This window comes from Xenopus laevis, chromosome 4L, assembly GCF_017654675.1.
Source record: "Xenopus laevis strain J_2021 chromosome 4L, Xenopus_laevis_v10.1, whole genome shotgun sequence".
In the NCBI taxonomy this organism is placed as follows: Eukaryota; Metazoa; Chordata; class Amphibia; order Anura; family Pipidae; genus Xenopus; species Xenopus laevis.
Genome location: NC_054377.1, coordinates 108951513 through 108972388, shown reverse-complemented (window position 1 = coordinate 108972388; position 20876 = coordinate 108951513). Strand labels below are relative to the sequence as shown.

Here is a 20876-nt window from a genome sequence, read left to right as displayed (position 1 = left end):
TAAATTAAGTGATCTGCTATGCAAATCAGCTAATTAATCTACACAACATTGTGTAGTGGGTTTACACACATATATACATTCACTCTCCTCCCAAATTAAACCCTTGATTTTGAAATTAATTCACTTTCTTTATATATAATACAGCTCATATTACTTTATTAACATATCTAAGTTGTCTTTTTTTTTTTTTGTGCTAATAAAATAATACAAAATATATTGGCTTGGTTTCCTGCTTTCCTCTGCCTAGCAAAGCCTTATTATAATAGTATTGCTAATTAAAGGGGTCTTTTAGTATATTATAGAATGGCTAATTCTAAGCAACCTTTTAATTGGCCTTCATTTTTTATTTAGTATAGTTTTTGAATTATTTTCCTTCTTCTTTTGACTCTTTCCAGCTTTCAAACGAGGGCCACTATGAGGACCCCATCTAAAAAACAAATGCTCTATAAGTTTACAAATCAATGCATGGTTGCTAGGGCTATTTGAACCCCTAACAATTAAAGAGCTAAAATTGTGAACTAGAGATCTGCAAAATATATAAAATATGAAAACCAATTGCAAATAGTCCTAGAATTTCAGTCTCTACATCAGTGATCCCCAACCAGTAGCTCGTGAGTAACATGTTGCTCTCCAACCCCTTGGATGTTGCTCCCAGTGGCATCAAAGCAGGAGATTATTTTTGAATTCCAGGCTTGGAGGCAAGTTTTGGTTGTGTAAAAACCAAATGTACTGCCAAACAGAGCCTCAATGTAGGTTGACAATCCACATAGGGGCTACTAAATGGCCAATCACAGCCCTTATTTGGCACCCCAGGAACATTTTTCATGCTAGTGTTGCTCCCCAACTCCTTTTACTTCTGAATGTTGCTCACGGGTTCAAAAGGTTGGAGATCCCTGCTCTTCATCATACTAAAAGTCAATTTAAAGGTGAACAACCACTTTAATTGCTACTTATTATATAGGAATGTAAACAGCCATCTGCAGCTATGGTCCTTTAAACAAGTTTGATTGGCAAGTACCACCTAGCCTTCATGATTTTTCATTTATTTAGCATTTTGTTCAAAGCTCTCCGGTTTGGTATTTCAGAAGCTATTTGGTTGCTAGGGCCTTTTTTACCTTAGCAACCAGACAATGGTTGCATATGAATAGACAAGGAACGGAAGAGAATTATAAGGAATAAAAAGTAACACTATTACTAAAATTGTAGCCTCACAGATTAATCATTTTTGGCTGCTGTGGTCAGTGACCCCAATTTGGAAGCTTGGTGGAGGAAGAAGAGGAAGGCTTATAATTCAAAACCTATAAAAAAAATAAGGTTGCTAATCATAGTACATTCTATAACATATTAAACATTAACTTAAAGGTGAATCACCCCTTTAAGTCAATGTTTAGGTCTTCACAGGTATATAGAAAATAATGTACCTCCTACATTTCAATGATTAGAAAAGGCACAGAGGAGGCTGCAGCTCAAATATTTTTATAAAGGTCATGAAAGTCCAAGGCCTTTTAAAGGAACAGTTCAGTGTAAAAATAAAAACTAGGTAAATAGATAGGATGTGCAAAATAAAAAATGTTTCTAATATAGTTAGTTAGGCAAAAATGTAGAGTAACTGGATGTCGAACAGAACACTACTTCCTGCTTTTCAGCTCTCTAACTCTGAGTTAGTCAGCGACTTGAAGGGGGGCCACATGGTACATATCTGTTCAGTGAGTTTGCAATTGATACTTCGCATTCAGCTCAGATTCAAAAGCAACAGTTATGACTAGTGATTAGCGAATTTATTTATTTCGCCAATGAAATTCAAAATATCACTGTGTGAATTTTTCGCAAAAATTTGGCGCAGAAAAATTTGCAGAGAAAAAACGCCCATTGACGTTAATGCATTTGATCAAAAAAAGCCATCATAAATGCCCATTGACTTTAATGCATTTTGCAAATCAGTGGAAATAAGGAGAGTTGTAAAGCAGGAAGTAGTGATCTGACTATTATGTTAGACATCCAGTAACTACAGCCTATATAAATTAAATTTTTTTAACTACATTGAAAACATTTTTTATTTACCCAGTTTTAATTTTTATACTTAACAATTCCTTTACATTTTAGAAGGGAGTATGTTATCCTTTACACTGATATAAGCAACTATTAGCACTGCCTTACAGCTATTTACACCAATGCCTCATTCCCCCGTTACTTCACCTATTGTTTTATTTGTGGTTCTTATGAGTCTCTCGGAAGTAATTGAAACACATTGGCTATGTATTAGCAAAGTTTTTTATTACATACAAAGAATGAAAAAGATACCGAATGAGTACAAGAGCAAAGCACAGTCAATCTGCAACCAAGATCCCAAACAGTCTGCAGATCAAGTCCTTCAAGCAGTGCACGGAAGGTCCTGTGGCTGCACGCATCAACCCCAGAAGTGAAATCTCAACTGACTGGATACAGACCCCCAGTTTATATATGCTCAAATACAGTAAGCCCATTTAGTGATTTAGTCAATAAAGAAGAATGATTTGGTTAATAACAGATCTTGCTTCCCATGCGCTCATCAGGACCTGGCCAGACTCCCAACAAGCACATCTGAAGCAGAGATCTTATCTTAAGGTGGCCATACACGGGCCGATAAAAGCTGCCGACAGACCGTGTCGGCAGCTTATTGGCCCGTGTATGGGCCCCCCCCATGGGCTTCACCGATCGAGATCTGACCGAAAGTCGGCCAGATCTCGATCGGATGGGACAAAAAATCCCGTCGGATCGCGGCCGCATCTATTCGTTGATGCGGTCCCGCGATCCGACGCCGTTAGGCATCGTTAGGATCCGATCGTTGGGCCCTAGAGCCCACGATCGAATCAGCTCGATATTGCCCACCTCAAGGTGGGCATATCGGAGGGAGATCCGCTCGTTTGGCGACATCGCCAAACGAGCGGATCTCTCCATGTATGGCCACCTTTAGCTAACTAGTAGCTGAATAGCATATTGTGCCCCTAGCTAAAATAAAGGAAGATCTGATAAGGGCTTCAGATATCATAAGCATTTTAGATAATACATATGAGAATAAAGAACAAGCATTAGGTCATCATGTTGATTAGTTCCCATGATTTCTCTTGCACAAAGCTTCATTATACATGATTATAGATTATAAAGCAGTCTTGTATACTATATTGGGATCAACATATGACATCGGCTCAACAGTAGAACAGTTCTTTGTGTAATATTTTTCTACAGTTCTTTATCAAAGCATTGCAATGAGCTATTGGGTTTAATCAGAGTATTACCATGAGCCATTATTAATACACCTATGTATCAGTCTACTTTATATGAAGAACATCCCCTCACTCCCCTTTCATTGATATGAAGCATCAGGAAGCCCTCTTCCTTATCGCAACAGAGACAACACCACCACCACTTGGCAGACTATGGGGCTTTTGGGATTATATGAATGGAAACGAGCTGAATACAACCAGGGTCAGAAAAAATCCCCTTGGGCCCAGGTTCAAGTTGTCCACTATATCTTGTACTTCAATACCAGTGTTCTTCTACCATTAAACACATCATCAGTGTAATGTACAGTAAGTACATAAACAAAACATATCCATATTTGGATGCTGTTTTACTGTTTAAATTGGGCCATATAGGAACAAAAATCTATATACATTCACCAGGCAAACTTCATAATCCAATTGCTAACCAAAAAATTATAAATGCATCCTCCAGAAAGCAGTCACAGGCAAATAGTTATTGTTCAAAGCCTTTTAATTACATGGCAAAAAACATGAATGTATTTCCTTCAGTATATTTGGAACGGTCTAAATCCTAAGACGGACGAATGGCTAGTGTCAGAGGGTTGATAGTTGTCACCCCCGCCCTCTATGACGCCATAACGCTATAGGGCCCAAGGCAGGATGGACTATAAGGGCTAATGGTCAACTGTGGACAATGGTCACTCATATAACTTATACTAGGCCATACAAATAAATTATCTCCACTCTGTTACTTAGATTCCAGAGTGTCAGCAAAGTGTCAGCATGCCCTTTTGCAGAAGTGTTGCTCAATAGCTGTCTGTACCACAATGGCTATGTTTAGCCAATAGCTGATTGCGAGACTGTGGACAGTTGGAACCAGAAATCTCTTATGTTGCAAAACTGCACATCTTACAGGAATGTATAAATGTATATGCTAGTAAGTCTCCTCGCCGGACCATGTATGGTATTTCTTTGTACCCCTTGTCACAATTACTGTAAATGCCTTCTGAAAGCTATATAACGCCTGGACCAAGAGGTGGGTCTTTGGTAAGTCCTTGGCTGACATTCTGTGTGTTACTCCAACAGCTTACCCAGACAAAACTGTTATGTTGTATTCTGTATGAATAAATTGCCTGACTATTACTAAAGGTTTTCCTTTACTGAGTTTTGTCTTACACGAGGTCAAAATGGTACTACTAAAAAATACCATCAGAAGGTAGCAGGGCTATTGCCTAGTTCAGGGGTCAGCAACCTTTACTATCAAAAGAGCCATTTTGCCCCCTTTTCCACTAATGAAAAATAGTCTGGAGCCGCAAAACATGACACAGCTTATAAACTTTTAAAAGTTTTAACCTTTTTTTAATTTTAACTATTACAACAACAGAATACAACAAACAGTATTGTAGTGTGTAGGCCTACTTTGAAATGAATTAAATACTATTAAATGTGAGTGTTCTCATCTGTTTAATGTGACTTCTGTTTCTGAAGCTCCATGCTGATCTTCCCTCTCTTGTCTTGAGTGTGTGACTGTGATAAGGACCATGATGCATCATCTTGTTGCGGCTCGGTCTTGCCTGTGGACGTCTATACAGCCCTCGCACCTGCTGGCGGCTTCTTGAGTGTGCGACCGTGGTAAGCTAACCATTAGCTTACCGCGGTCGCACACTCAAGAAGCCGCCAGCAGGTGCGAGGGCTGTATAGACAACGTGACAGGCAAAGCTGCAAGAGCCGCAGCATGCAGGATGAAGAGCCACATGAGGCTCCGGAGCCGCGGGTTGCCTACCCCTGGCCTAGTTGTTGAGGCAGGGCTGCTGTCAGGAATCATGGACCTGATATTAATAGGCCTGGTCACACTCTGATCTGATGAATCCTGTCTCTAATCCACCCTTTAGTGAAGCCCCCACCCTTCATTACAATCCAGGCTCCCACTTTCAACTGAACTCCTGACAGTACTCCTGCCTGCCTCCCTCCCCTTGATGGTAGCCTTGGGTTCAAAGGACAAATATTTCTGGAAGCATGGCCATCTGAACTTGGATTACTACAGCATAGCAGGAACAACTCATTATCCTCACAACCTGGACAGAAATTAAAAAGAATAGGTATTCTACAACAATATTGTCTAGACTTTTCTTAAAGCTTAAATATATTTTAAAGAGATAGTGCTAGAACCTGGTAACACAACAATTACATTGTCAATCATTAACAATCCTTCCAAATGGCAGAGGTGATTCAACTCAGAAAATCTGTGGAATGTTTCAGGACAGGAGAGGTAACAGAAGAGAGAAAACATGAGCGTGTACAAATTCTGCATTCTCCTGCTTTGCCATTGGTTTTGCTTTGCACAAGGTAAGATTATATTAGGTTTATGAGTTGACATAACAGTTATTAAAAGTGCCATTAATATTTTTACTTAAATAGTGGAGGATATGGCGATATAGACCCTCAGGTATAAGTAGAGAGCTCTGCCACAATGTAGAAGAAGTGTAAACAAATATTATAGCAAAAGCAATTATTGTAATAGCTAACTTCAGTCTCATTTCAGAGAATGGCTGTGACCTGCCGGTTGTGGAAAACGGAAAAATAGCACAGTACTACTATGTTTTCAAGAAGTTTTATTTTCCAATGAAAGAAGGGAAGAAGCTTTCTCTGTCTTGTGCAGCTGGATACTCCACTCAGTCTGGAAAGCAAGAGGAACAAATCACTTGCAAAGGAGTAGCTTGGGAACCTGCCTCCTTGTGTTTCAGTAAGTATACTTGTAATTCTTATGCATTTATATGTGCGTTTATATTTATTCCAGTGCACATTGCACTGGTCTCTGTTCTTCCATAATGGAACCTGGACAGGAAAGATGTATATAAAAAGTGCAGTGCTTTATTGCGGGTCCCTGTGCTGGCAGAATAAATGACTATGAAGACAAAAAAGAAGTACCATTAGAATTAGGTTATTTGATGTATTTTAGATGTAAGACCTATTTATGAGCATCAGAATATCTAGGAATACCCCATCTGTAGTGTATACAGCCTTGGGAAACCATGTTTATTGAACTGCAAATTCTAACCTCATACTGACAAATGAACAGTGTAGAAAACTATTTTATAACATGGAATCTAATGCAAACACTGACATGAACCATTGTCTTTCTTGTCAGAGAAGTGTATCAAACCCTCCCTGAATCATGGGAATGTGCATAACCCCAAAGACTCATATAAGTTCCTGGAAAGAGCTCATTATAGTTGTTTAGAAGGATACGTCACTGTAAGTGGAAACCAAACTGAGGAAGTTCAGTGTTTAGCAAATGGATGGTCTTCTCAGCCAGAATGTCATCAAATATCTGGTATGTATATGGTTAGGTTTATACATTGTTTGGTCATTTAGATTAGTGATGGGCATTACATGGTTTGGTGCAGCCCACAAGCAGAAAGAGAGAAAGAAAACCAGCATTCTCCAATTTTGTCTAGAGCTCAACCAAGTACGGATATTGATTTGTCTGAGTGTCTGGCTCATATACTATTTAACCCTGTTAGAAAATGCTGAAACCAAAATAAATATATATACAGACACATGAAGTTCTTGGTGCAGTAGTCTTAAGGGCTGTGCCAGTTTGATTGTCTTTTTGATATATTTAATATATAAAAAACTAGGCTTTTAACAGATTGGGTCATGTTCACATAAAATTTTAGTATGCATTAGACAGATATATTCTACGTTTTCACTGTTCACATCTCCTCTAAGGGTAAGGGCACATGCTAAGATTAGGGGAGATTTAGTTGCCCGGCAAGAAATCGCCTCTTCTTCGGGTGACTAATCTCCCCGAAAAGCCTTCCCGCTGGCTAGAATCTAAATCGCCGGCTGGATGGCACTCGGAGCGCTTTGTTTTCCAAGTTGCACGAAGTTTAAACTTAATGTGTGCCCTTACCCTTATTATCAATTACTATGAAGGATCATCAGTAGAGGGCCAGAAAAGACAGGTAAGTAATTAAAAATAAGAATATCAAAATTGGACCCTCGCAGTCTATTTGTTTTTTAGTTTGTACCAACCACAATTTTCGGTTGTAGGCTGTAAATAGGCAGAATAGGAATACCTAAAATTCAGGAACCATACAAAACAAATCATGACAACTAGTTGAAAATTTGCTTAGAATAGGTCAATCTATATCAAACCAAAAGTTAATATGAAGATTAACAAATCTATAAAATACTGTTTGCATGTGAAAATAGCATATGGTGATATAGAAGAGTGTGTGTTCCTATTCTAATCATTTAGATGGTTGTGAAGCTCCTCGTCTGTATAATGGACACTACACCACCACAAAGAGAGCTTTCCATGTAAAAGAAATACTGCAGTACCAATGTGATGAAGGCTATGGAACTCCAAGTGGCAGGACTGCAGATGAGACTGAATGCCTCCTCAGAGGATGGTCCTCGGTGCCACAATGCACAAGTGAGTCCATGTTTCATTATTGCTATTATTATTCAAGAAACAAACTGACAGTAAATAAAGGAGTATGTATTATTATCAAATAGCCACTCTAATCAGAATTTTCCATTTTAAAAATAAGAGGTGTATAAATATAATAAATATAAACATTCACATAGGACTTGGTAGAACTCAGCAGATTATAAAAACCTAAAGTAACAATAAAAAAGCAAAAAACAAACTATAGGGAGCTGGTAAAGATTAAAGCTTATAGGAACAAAGCGCTTAACCGCAGAAAATCATTCCTTCTACATGTGTTGTGCCACACAACATGTTTTGGACAAACCCCTTTATCAAGTAAACGCAGCTGATAGAAGTTCCTTTATATACTCAAGTTTAATGGCACTTTATCTGCCTGGGAAAAAGTTCTTGAATAACACCTACTTAGTAGGTGAGGCTAAAAAGTAACAAACTGGGAATGGGGAGTGGGGAAAGATCTGGATTGCAGTATATAAAAATAATTTTCTATTTAGAATATTGGGGGGAAGTGGCCTATGCTTCAAGGGAATGGAGGCATAGTACAGAGCTCCATTTAACTAGCATACTGCTGAACTCCATGGCATCAAGGAGCTTGAGAGCATGGGGGCCAGGACAGACTACCCGGAAAGGAACAAAACAAAACTTGTGAGTAACCAAAAACAGTACAATGCTATAACAGACAAACAAACGAAAGAGATAGCTGAGCCCCATCGACAAGTAGAGGAATTACAAAATAGAAGCCGTAGAAACAATATAAGCCTAAAGGGGATCCCGGAATCTGTTACAAAGGAGGAAATACTACCCACTCTCCTTCAAATTATAACAGTGTATTGGAAAGTGACCCCAAAGCTACAATCCCCATTGATCTAGCCCACAGGGTTTTCAAGCCACGGAATGCACCTCCCGAAGCTCCCAGGGACGTATTATGTTGTATCTACGACTGTTAAAAGCTACTATCTATAATGCCTAGAGTATACTTAAATTATATAGAAACTGTGCTATTTTGCATAGATAAAGATATCCAGTAAACCATACAAGATAATTTGATCATTCAAATATTATAGCAGCAAGGATTGTAATATCAAAGCTTTGGAGGAATCCAGAGCCACCACAAAAAAATGATTGGGTAAAAGAACATAAAGAAAATGAAGGAGCTGACAGCTTTAAAACATGGTAAGATGAAAAGATATAAAAAGATATGGGCAGACTGGTCTGCACTAAAGAAGGCTATACAGTAATAAAGATGGCAAACTGGCTATAAAGAACAGGTAAACATAAAAAGCAATATATCCCATATGAAGTGTAATATTAAGGGGGTTATTTATCAAAATCTGAATTTTTCTTATTTTTTAAATAAAAAAAAAGTCCAACCAAACTAGAATACACGATTTGACCTTATTTATTATTTAAAAAAGAAATTTTTTTTCAGGTTTTTCCCGAATTGTATGATTTTTTTAGGCTTATTTTCTTGAATCATAAGATTTTTGGGGTTTTTGCCCAAAAAACCTGAAATGATTGTATTTTCAGGCTAAACTCAGCACAGACCATAATAACTTCCAGTTAGGCTAGGGACTTCGCCCATTGGCAGGTCAGAGATGGTGGATTTTCTGATTCTGAATTTTTGTTCTCCACTAAAAATTTGGATTTTATGGTAAAACAACTCAAATTTTCGGATATTCGGATTTTAATAAATAATCCCCTAAAACTAATTGAGGAAAGTTAAGACACATACTGTAGGTGAAGTACATCACAGATTAGTATTCTTACATGCTTCCCCCACTCCTCTCGCTTACCACAGCAGCCCCTGGTTAACACTGCTTATTAGTAAAGGCACTTCAATTTGGTAAGTAGTATAAATGGAAATATTTAATAATGCTGCAGAACTGATGTATTGTTCCTATTTCTTTTTTGCTTGTTTATGTACCCAGTTTTTCCTTCTGTACCCCTGATACATCCTCAAAAAATAAATACTTACAAAAAAAAAACAACAACATTGGCGTCTGACTATATAAAATGTATTGCTCATATGCCTTATATTTTATTTTTCTACAGAACAAAGCTGTAAAGAGTTGCAGCCTGTGCAAAATGGTGGCTTTTATCCTGTGAAAGCAATGTATGTGGATAGAGATGTGGTCCAATTCTTCTGCACAGAAGGCTATATACTGAGAGACTCCGAACTAATACAGTGCTATTCCTTTGGGTGGTACCCTGAACCCCCTTCCTGTGAAGGTAATTTTTCTGCCTAAAATCATTCTATTATAAACTAGTTGCAAAATAGCAAACTACAAAGATCTAGAAAAAGGGTTTTTTTCATAAAGAAATGGAAAAGGAAGGAGAGGGCGATGAGAAGCCTAAAATTTGATCTAAACCCAAAAAATTTATTGCTTTAAGTCTCAAAACGATTGAGGTGAAGAACTTGGAAACGACATACTATTATACATAGAAGAAAAAAAAACACATCACTCCATATTTCTTGCTACAGAACTTTGACAATATCCTAATATTTTGGGGTAGGAGAGAACAACCTCTCTTATAGTATTGAAGACATACTAGAGGGATGTGACATGGAAGCATGCCTGCTGTTCTGTGCTAGTGTACAGGAAGGGGAATTCTTACTGGTGTATGGTATAACCATAGAGGTCACGAGGGAGAATATTTGGCAGAGGCCATAAAGGAGATAGATTTCCAGCAGTGTGGGTAACAGCAGTAGCAAGGGATGGATAGTGAATAATGTACTACTTTTAGTAATATATAAAGATATTAAAGTATAAAGCTATTAAAAGACATAAGAAGTTCACTGACAATATAACCCACATGTAATGTGAATACCATGGCTGATATCTATAGCGTTCAGTAGTACTTATTACAAACAAATTTTGCCACTAATAAGAACAGTGACATTGATAAGAACAGTTTGTTACAGAATAACCCCATAGGACATAATGTGTAATGTATAATGCTTTAATAACTCCCACTACCAAACTACTCCTCTCCTGCTTCACCACAACTTTCAGTGCTCACAGTACCCAGTGTCCTTCCCCAGACATGCAACAAGCCTTTTTAACCATTATCTCTTATGTTATTCACAGAACCTTGATATCAAGAAATTATAGGCACTACAGGAAATATATTTTCCATAGTTCTCTGCTCAAAACACCGGCTCAAAATTACATTAGAACCCCTCAAAATAGGTCTCCTCCTTTGAGTTCAACATGTGAGCACTGTGACAAAAACTATTACGTTAAAGGCTGTCACAACATGCTCAAAACAAACGCAGCGTCAGAAAATTGTTAAAAATAACAGTACTGCAATATTCACATGTGTATTTCTTTGCAGCGGAACAACAAAAAAAAGCTGGAAAAAAAATAGAAATTCATAAATTGTCTGGACACAATTAAAGGCTAACAAATTCCAGTATCTTTTCCTCTGTATTAGAAAGGGTAATGCACAACATTTCCAGTGCTGCTATTCCGACATTGTGATTTCAACACTTTTCTCAGTTCGGCTGGTTTCAGGTAGTTTACTCTAATGAATAGTGTGCAAGTACACCTTTTGCCATTAGGTACTCTGCATTGCACTGAAGGTGTGAATGAGGCTTAACATCTATTTGTTTACTGGAAGAAAGAAAAGAACTCCCCTCTCTACAGTCAAACATAGAGGAGATTTGCCGATGCTTTGGGGTTGCTTTGCTGTCCTTGGTAATGAGTGTCTGGACTATGTGAATGATATTATAAAATTATGGGATTACCAAGGCATTCTGGGGTATACTACCAAACCTAGTGTCAGAAAGCTGGGGTTTGCCAACTTAAACTTGCAAACTTGATGCATTTATGTTGGAGTTAATTTAGTAAAAAAAAGAATATTGAACTTTGGCTATTTTACAGGAATTCTCTTCCTGGGAAGGAAATATAAATTACTCAATGGCGTTTAATTTAATAAAGAAGAATAGTAGTAAGGAACCCCCCTTTTTCCACCACCCAATCCAATTGTCACTACCTACTGGCAAGGTGATGTATACAAAAACTGAAATTAATGAAATTAAGTTGTAACCATACAGTAGGTATAATTTATTGGTAATTTATTGATGCCTAATATTGCTTACACAATTAGTTAACTAAAGTGCTAGTGCTTAATGGTGATTTTATACTTGAAAGTGCTATGTGCCAATTAATTACATAAATAAACTTCAATGAAGTTATAAATGCAATGATCTAAACCTTGCATTGTGTACCATTTCAATTAATGCAATTAAAGTGCAAGTGCTATGGCTAATTGCAATCTCAGATTGCCAGTGAATTTAAAAATAAACAAAGATTATAAAATTGGTTTGGTTAAAAAAAGCTACTGCTATTAAATAATGGAAGATGAATTCATTAAATTCTAAAAAAAACCACAGCATTTTAGAAATACAAATGAGAAAATAAAAAAAGTGTAGAGGCGGAGAAGTCCCAAGAAACTGCTGGCTGTTTGTATTTTCTAGGCCCCTGGGACCCCATACAGGAGAAAGTCGGACGCTGGGAACTGTGGTCTCAAAACTACCTTTATGTCTCTGAGGAGAGCTAATCTCTAATAAGTGGGGGGTTTCTTACTACTATTCTTCTTTATTAAATTTGTTCAAGTTAATTTGTAAGGTATTTGAAAAAAGTGCAAAGGTGACAATATTTGTGATCATATATATAATGGAACATTTGGATTAAAGATATTAGATGTCACCTCTGAGTTCTGTGCTCTGTATTCATATGGCCACTGAACTCCTTGGCGACTTCTAATATCTTATAAATATCTACGGGGTTTATTATCCACTATATATTTTACAGGTTATTCCGTGATTTTGTATTTATATATTTCACCCTTAGATGTAGACGAAAAACAAAAATAAGGGTATATTTCTTTCCTTTACACTGACTGCATCACATGGTTTCATAATGAGTACAATTCTTAATTAACAACAGAGAAAAGCAATAAGTGCCCTCCTCCACCCAGACCTGCACACATTATCCTGCTCACAGACCCAGCTGTACATCGCAATGGGGACAGTGCTCGTTATGAGTGTGACTATAATTACATGTTAATTGGTTCTGAGGAGATCTACTGTGAGAATGGTCGTTGGACAGCTCCCCCTAGTTGTGTTGGTGAGTACTGTAACCTATCATGAACAGGAAAAAATATAAATACAGTCATAATAATAGGCTTTCACGCCTGCATGTAATAGAAGTTCATTTAATGTTGTTAAAGGGAAACTAAAGTCCTGGAGAAACAAAATTCTAAGGTGATTCCTAAGTCGTAGGGCTACACAGAGGTACAGCAGCCCTGTCAATATGAAACATCTCACACTGGAGCTCTATCTGCTCTACTAAGCTTGAACTTTTATCTCCTGCTATCTGGTATTCTCCAGGTCTACTATGTCATATGTTTCACACATAGTGGCCCTACATAGACTGACCTTGGGCTTAGCTACTAATTCTCAGTGGATTTGAAAGGGGGGGGGGCAACAAAAGATTATTGCCAGGTCTCCATGTTTAGACAAGAGATCAAGCTGGTTCAAGAGTACAGCCTTCTAAATTACTAACATTTTCAGATCCGATTTTTCTTTTGTTACCCCTTTAGTTTTATAATTAATAAGCAACAAAAATAGCACTTACAGGCAGGAGTCAAAAATCAATATTGTGCTAGTTAACATTGGCAAAATACATAAAACCAATGCTGAACTTTTAGAATTTGAAACAATACATACATTTTGTACCATGAGAAAGTATTTTTAATCTGCAACATTGTGCTTTACTTCTTGCAGAACTGAAAGAAAAACTAAAATGTGCCCCACCGCCTTATGTAGAGAATGGAGAGGTGATGCTGCAAGCAGAGGTTTACTATAGTGGTGACAGGGTTAACTTCCAGTGTGCAGAAGGGTATGAAATTCAGGGATCAAGTGAAATTATCTGCAAAATGGGCAAATGGCCAGAACCTCCTAAATGCAAAGGTAAGAGACAACAGGGGTCATTTACAATGCCAAGGTGCAATTTGCCATTTTTTTTTTTGCACCTTGCCAATTACGTAGAGCGTAGGGCATTGTTCAAATAGCCACAAGCCTTTGATTTCAGTTTCAGAGTGCAGAGACCTGTGAACATCAGTTCCAATCTAGCGTGGACTGTGTTAGGCCACACTAGATTCAAAGGGAGTGGGGAGGACGTAGATATGCACCATCCCAGCCCCTTACTTCCCCTAACTTGCATTTCATTTGCACATGCAAGGGCCCACTCATAAAATGGCAATTTAATATAAGCTTCATCATACTTAAAAAATTGTCTCAATACAATCAATTAAAAATCTGTACCATTTTTGAAATAATCAACTTTATCATGTTATCAGGTTTTACTTGTTCATTAAAGTGGACCTGTCACCCAGACATGAAAATCTGTATAATAAAAGTCCTTTTTAAATTAAATATGAAATCTAATTTATTTTTTTTATTAAAGCATTCATAGCTGCTGTAAACTCATTTAAAAAGATCAGCTGTCAATCAAATATTGCCTACCCCGCCTCTATGCCTAGGCATAGAGGCGGGGCAAGCAATTACTTTCACTTTCCATTCAGCACTACCTAGATGTCACCGCTCTCCCCACATTCCCCCAGCTCTCTTAACCATTTAATTGTGTAACCAGTGCATGGGGATGGATATTGGGTCCCTGTCCCCTGGTGCACAAACAAGATTCTGAGATGATACAAGGCTTGCCTTAATAACAGTGTCCACAAAATGGCTCCTTCCTGGTTGCTATAATTTTGAATTCCCAGACTGATGGAAACAATATTCAAATAATTTATACAGTGTAATTAAAGTTCATTTTGCTTGACTAACATGATAAAATAGGATTTGGAATAATTTTGTTTGGGTGACGGGTCCACTTTAATGAGCTGGAGGTAAGCATTGAAAGTACTATTTTCATTGTTGTCACTTTGCAGAGTGATTTGACTAAATTGGAAAACTGGGCAGCAAACTGAAAAATGAGGTCCAATGTTGATAAATGCAAGTTATACACTAAATAGCAGAGTGTTGGGGGGGGGAGAGGGGTTCCTTAGCTGAGAAGGATCTAGCAGTTTTGTAGATAACAAGTTGTCTAATTACAGGCAGTGTCATTCTGTTGCTACTAAAACAAATGAAGTTCTGTCTGTTCTGTAAAAAAGGGCATAAACTCAGGGGATGAAAACATAATTTTGCTTCTTTATAGGTCCCTGGTAAAACATCATCTGGAGTATGCAGTGCAGTTTTGGACTCCAGTCCTTAAGAGGGATATAAATGAGCTGGAGAGAGTGCAGAGACGTGCAACTAAATTGGTTGGAGGGATGGAAGACTTAAATTATGAGGGTAGACTGTCAAGGTTGGGGTTGTTTTCTCTGGAAAAAAGGCGCTTGCGAGGGGACATGATTACACTTTACAAGTACATTAGAGGACATTATAGACAAATAGCAGGGGACCTTTTTACCCATAAAGTGGATCACCGTACCAGAGGCCACCCCTTTAGACTAGAAGAAAAGAACTTTCATTTGAAGCAACGTAGGGGGTTCTTCACAGTGAGGACAATGAGGTTGTGGGATGACCTGCTGGGCAATATTGTGATGGCTGATTCTGTTAAGGCTTGGGTGGTTTCTTGAACAAACATAATATCATAGGCTATTGTGATACTAAAATCTACAATTAGTATAGATATTGGTATATATGGTTTATGTGAGTTTGTGTAGGGGTCTTGTGAATGTGTGTAAGTATGGACACTGAGTTTCATTTGGAGGGGTTGAACTTGACGGACTTTGGTCTTTTTTCAACCCAACTTAACTATGGAATTATCTTCATTCTCTCCCTCTCATCATCTGTTTCTCATCATCTGTTTCTATTTATTCTATCTTCATGCTGGAGTTGTGTCAGATTATCATTGACAGTGAGATCCAATATATCTTTCTTTATGCACTCACACTGTATGACGAGAGAATGAGGAGAGACAGATACTGAGAGGGGGAGATGAAGGGGCAATTACTTATTTCAGAAACTATACAAAATTTTTTAGAAAATTTCTAAGTATGACGAATCGTATTTAAATTGTCATTTGCTGAAGGAAAATAGCACTTCTACGACAAGTAGGCATAGATTATGGCAAATATTACCAGATATTTTCTAATGTTTTTCTTTCCTTCGGTGCAGCGAAGAGTGACTTCTGTCAGATTCCTCCACCACTCACAAATGGAGAGCTTATTGACCTTCCTTCTCTTAGCTACAAAAATAGTGAATCAGTGGAATACAGGTGTAAAAGCTATCACCTTATGGAGGGACCTAAGACTGTTAACTGCACACATGGGAAATGGACTGAACTACCAACATGTTTAGGTGAGTCTAGATTATAATCCCTCCTCTTAATCACATGCTGAAAGACTGTGTGTACCAGGGCTGCTCACATAATAGTTGTAACATTGGCCATAGCTGCTATTATGTCCCAAGTGGTAGTTAATAAATTACACAAAAAAAACAGATTTAGGTGTAACAGTCATGTAATTTTAGGGAGTTGTAGTAGTATCGCAACTTGATTCCACCAATCAACACAATTTAAATGGGGTAGTGCACAAAAGCACAAATCATCAATTGAAACAGTTATAGAAACATAACACTGGTTTCTATAACTGTTTCAATTGATGATTTGTGCTTTTGTGCACTACCCCATTTAAATTGTGTTGATTGGTGGAATCAAGTTGCACACCAGAAATACAGCCAATGGGAAATATCTAGTAGAAGTAAATCTAGAGTAACTGATTTTGGTTTCACTACTCAACCAAGCAACTTCTTCAGTTCAAAATCTGGATGAATGAAAACCATCATAATCAATGGGAAATAAACAATAAAGCAGTATTTTCCTTTAAAAATTCTGACATGTATACATGTTCACCCCCAGTATCAGGAGTTAGGTTACAACAGGTAATAAATATAATTTCTGACACCTTCCACAAGGAGAAAGGCTAACAAGGATGGAACAAGGCAGCACTTGATTTTGACATGTATACGTTTTCACCCCCAGTATCAGGAGTTAGGCTGGAGCAACAGGTAATAAATATAATTTCCTACACCTTCCACAAGGATAAAGGCTGACAAGGATGGAAACAAGGCAGCACTCGATCCTTGAGTAGCAGAAGTGCTTAAACAGTGAAACATACCTACTAGAAAACAGTCCAAGAATAAAAGCTGAATTGGGTGATGAAGGCAAAGTCAAGAACAGTTAGGCAGGTAGCACAGGTTGAGAACTCAAAGACAGACCACAGGTTAATTCTAGAGGGGGACAATGTGCAGGAACAAGCCAGCATTAGAAGACAGCGCCATAAGACAAACGTCAGTGCCACTCCTAAACAATTGATTACTTTACAACGAGGTAGGAATCTTTACCTGGATGCCAATATGGAACTGTGGACTTGTATAATTATTTTGTCTTCTTATGTTTTACAATGCTGCATACATCATTTTATATAGGCAATAACATACCTACAACTCAGCACCAATTGTTTCATTACAGAACCATGCACCGTGAGCGTTGATCTGATGAGACAAAGGAATCTTGAGCTTAAATGGAGTTTTGAGATGGATACCTACTTCCTGCATGGGGATATGATTGAGTTTGTATGTAAAGATGACTTGGATATGTCAGAGCATCCTGAAGGACTAAAGGGAATGTGTCAAAGGGGAAATATTCGATATCCAACTTGCAGCAGAAAAGGTAATATCTCTATCAACACTGAAGCTGTTAAATATACTGGTTTCATTATGTCGAATTCATGGCAGTGCTAATATTCTTGTAGATATGTTCATTTCCAATTAAAATTAATTAACCCATGCTTAATACAAGAAGTAGCATCCAGGCAGTGGTAGTGTTCACTCACAAGGTATTTATTTATGTTCAGGACACAAAAGGCAAACGTTGTTCGCCTTCCACAAATAAACCAACCAAAGCTTCATTCCACCTCCATAAAATAGATCCCTCTAGTGCTTATTTACGAATAAACATTATTTAGAAATATTATAGTTTCCACCATTCCATTATATTGTGTACTGGCAACAACTGAAGGAAAAGTCCATCTCATTTACAGCACAATAACCATAGTGTGAACTAGTCAAATCACACCCATTAACATTTAAAAGCAAAAGCTGACTTATTGCCGGGAATAGAGAGGGTAAGCTAACTGCCTTATGCTTGATGCATATCCTTAAAAATGAAATATGTAGTCTGAGTTATTTATAATATTTATAAAACAAAATTAAATGTATTCTTTCATTTAGGGCTTTTGGTGCAACTATTTGAATGTTCAGTATCCAGTTCTAAAAGCGTTTCAGTATCCAGATATCAAAAAGTGCATATTTCGTGAACATGTTGCATGTACATGGGTTGTGCATGTCTCAACAGGATACACAGTGGAAAATGTTAGCCACCTTAATAGTCTATGTGCTAAGCAAGACAGCTTTCAAGCTCACTGGTTTCTAAAAAAAATTAGTTTTTGAATGTCAAGTAGCTACAGTAGAATATTAGAATACTAAGTTTAAAGGAGAAGGAAAGTGTTCTTACACTTGGGGGTGCCAAATGTTAGGTACCCCCTAGTGATTATATTGACTTAACTGAAACCCCGGGCCGGTGCTCCTATCAGCAGAAAACTGCACCTGCTCGGGGGTTATACAAGTGAGCACCACGGAGCGCTTCTCTTCCGTCTTCCTCTTTCTTTGCGTGGCTGTGCGTGCGCAGAAGAGTGAAAAGCTGAACTTTAACTAAAAAGTCATTATTTCGTTCTACTGCGCATGCGTCTGACCCAGGTAATTTGAAGAAAGAAAAAGCCAGAAGAGAATCGTTCAGTGGTGCTCGCTGAAATAACCCCGGGCCGGTGCAGTTTGCTGCTGATAGGCACACCGGCCCAGGTTTTCAGGTAAGTAAATACAATCACCCCCAAGTGCAAAAAGACTTTACTTTACTCCTTTAAAATAGGTTAGATAAAACTCTATGCACCCTTGTAACCTATTGGGATCAGGGGCATATCAATAGATGAAGCAGGCCCTGCAGATGCGGGGGGGGGGGCAGTAGTGTAGAGGTGTATATAATGAACAATTTCAATATATCTTGGTAGAATAGGTAAGCTTACCAATGTTCTGGTGCCTTAAATTGAACTTGCTGTGGGGCCCAGTAACATCTAGTTACGCCACTGTTTGGGATAGCACTGTAAAAACCAAAATCTACCAGCACTCTTACATAGTTAAATTTGGTTGAAAAAAGACAAAGTCCATCAAGTTCAACCCCTCCAAATGAAAACCCAGCATCCATACACACACCCCTCCCTACTTTTAATTAAAATTCTATATACCCATACCTATACTAACTATAGAGCTTAGTATCACAATAGCCTTTGATATTATATCTGTCCAAAAAATCATCCAAGCCATTCTTAAAGGCATTAACTGAATCAGCCATCACAACATCACCCGGCAGTGCATTCCACAACCTCACTGTCCTGACTGTGAAGAACCCTCTACGTTGTTTCAAATGAAAGTTCTTTTCTTCTAGTCTAAAGGGCTGGCCTCTGGTACGGTGATCCTCTTTATGGGTAAAAAGGTCCCCTGCCATTTGTCTTATGTAAGTTATTTTTGTGTCTGCAGATAAACTGAACGCCTGTGGTCCACCTCCTCTTGTTAAAAATGGCAGAGTGCTTGCACCTCAGGAGAACTATGAGTCAGGTTCTTCGGCTGTGTATATGTGCTCAGAGCATCACTTCTTGAATGGTTCCAACACTGTTCAATGCTCAGATGGAGACTGGGACCATCCGCCAACTTGTATAGGTAAATTCCTATCGTACACAAAAAAAACTGGGGTTACCTTGTAAATGCCTACTTTATTAGTTGAATAAATGTTAGGAAAGCAATTCTTAGTTACGGACATATATTTTTTATACTAAACGCTCCTTTTTTCCATTAACAGAGCCGTGTGTCTTATCCAAAGAAGAGATGGAGAGAAACCAGATACGTTTAAGATGGAGTTTTGATAACAAGGATTACTTTTACCATGGAGAGTATATTGAGTTCTTATGCATAGATGGGCACGAGAACACCAGTCCTACCATCATGTTTTCCCTTAGAGCTCAGTGCAGCGACGGACAGATTAAATATCCAAAATGTGTGCTGAGAGCCAGGTAGCCTTTAAATAGTACTGTGCTCACTGGTGTTTAATTCTACACATTTAGGGGCATATTTATCAAGGGTCGAATTTCGAGGTGATGGGAGTTTTTTTAAACTCCCATCACCTAAAAATTCGAATAAAAAAAGAGCAACTGAAATCTATAAAAAAAAAATCAAATGTTTTTACCTTCGGGTGAATAGGCTGTATTCAATCATTTGCTTCGGATTGTATTCGATTGAAAAAAAAACAAAAAACCTTTTTCAATGTCCACCAAACATGTGACTCCAAATAAGTTCTAGGAGGTCCCCCATAGGCTAAAACAGCAATTTGGCTGGTTTTCGATGGCGAATAGTCAAAGTTGAATTTTTAAAGAGACATTGGATATTTGAATTTTCAAATTTTTTTCAAATTTGATTCGAATATGGACTATTCCCTAGTCGAAGTACACTAAATTACAAAATTTGTATTTAAAAATTAGAATTTTCATTTCGATCCTTGATAAATCTGCCCCTTAGTGCTTAGTAATCTATGCACAACTCATTCAATAAAACAGAACACTCTTGACCAGTGTCTGAACTGGATTTATATTAACTTTACAAGTAGATGCCACATTTAGCAATATCTTTGTTTAATTAGTGTGGGTACTTTTTTATATTGTAAGCCCTAATAAGCAGGGGTCTTTTTACTTCCTATATCAGTCAGTATTTGTATGTATGTTGCATGTTTTGTTGTATTCATCCTTCTGTTGTACAGCACTGCAGAACATGTTGGTGCTTTATAACTGCATGCTATTAGTAATAATAATAAAAATAATAATATACTTTACCTCTTCCCAAACTCAGAAATCCAGTGCTACTCAGTAACCCATACTTATTCTTCTTGGTTGTAGCACATGACCAGTGCATACCTCCAAAACAACGAAATAACAGTGCACAGCTCTATGCAGGTAAAATAACATTCTAAAGAAACCTAAAAGCTACAGTAAGTGATGGTTGCAGA

General features: G+C 37.8%; 1 protein-coding gene across 2 annotated transcripts; it reads left to right on the top strand.

Moving 5' to 3' along the window:
- The first annotated feature begins 4977 nt into the window (after positions 1–4977).
- On the top strand, positions 4978–20006 carry f13bl.L (coagulation factor 13, B polypeptide like L homeolog). Of its 2 annotated transcripts, XM_041590630.1 has the most exons (12): positions 4978–5341; positions 5465–5588; positions 5785–5985; positions 6391–6576; positions 7507–7683; positions 9751–9927; positions 12651–12830; positions 13490–13675; positions 15887–16069; positions 17241–17441; positions 19361–19540; positions 19680–20006. In XM_041590630.1, exons 2-12 carry the CDS (start codon positions 5531–5533, stop codon positions 19892–19894), a joined length of 1944 nt encoding a protein of 647 aa, XP_041446564.1. In that variant the 5' UTR covers positions 4978–5341; positions 5465–5530; the 3' UTR covers positions 19895–20006. The 2 variants fall into 2 exon arrangements, with proteins under 2 accessions (XP_041446564.1, XP_041446565.1); XM_041590631.1 differs by having other exon boundaries at positions 4978–5588.
- Positions 20007–20876: the final 870 nt, after the last annotated feature.

Bases quoted from the DNA above. Each gene is read 5' to 3' on its own strand.
- f13bl.L (XM_041590630.1), top strand. From the start codon at position 5,531: ATGAGCGTGTACAAATTCTGCATTCTCCTGCTTTGCCATTGGTTTTGC. The intron at 16,070-17,240 runs GTGAGTCTAGAT...GTTTCATTACAG, and splicing joins TGAACTACCAACATGTTTAG to AACCATGCACCGTGAGCGTT. The intron at 19,541-19,679 runs GTAAATTCCTAT...TTCCATTAACAG, and splicing joins CCATCCGCCAACTTGTATAG to AGCCGTGTGTCTTATCCAAA.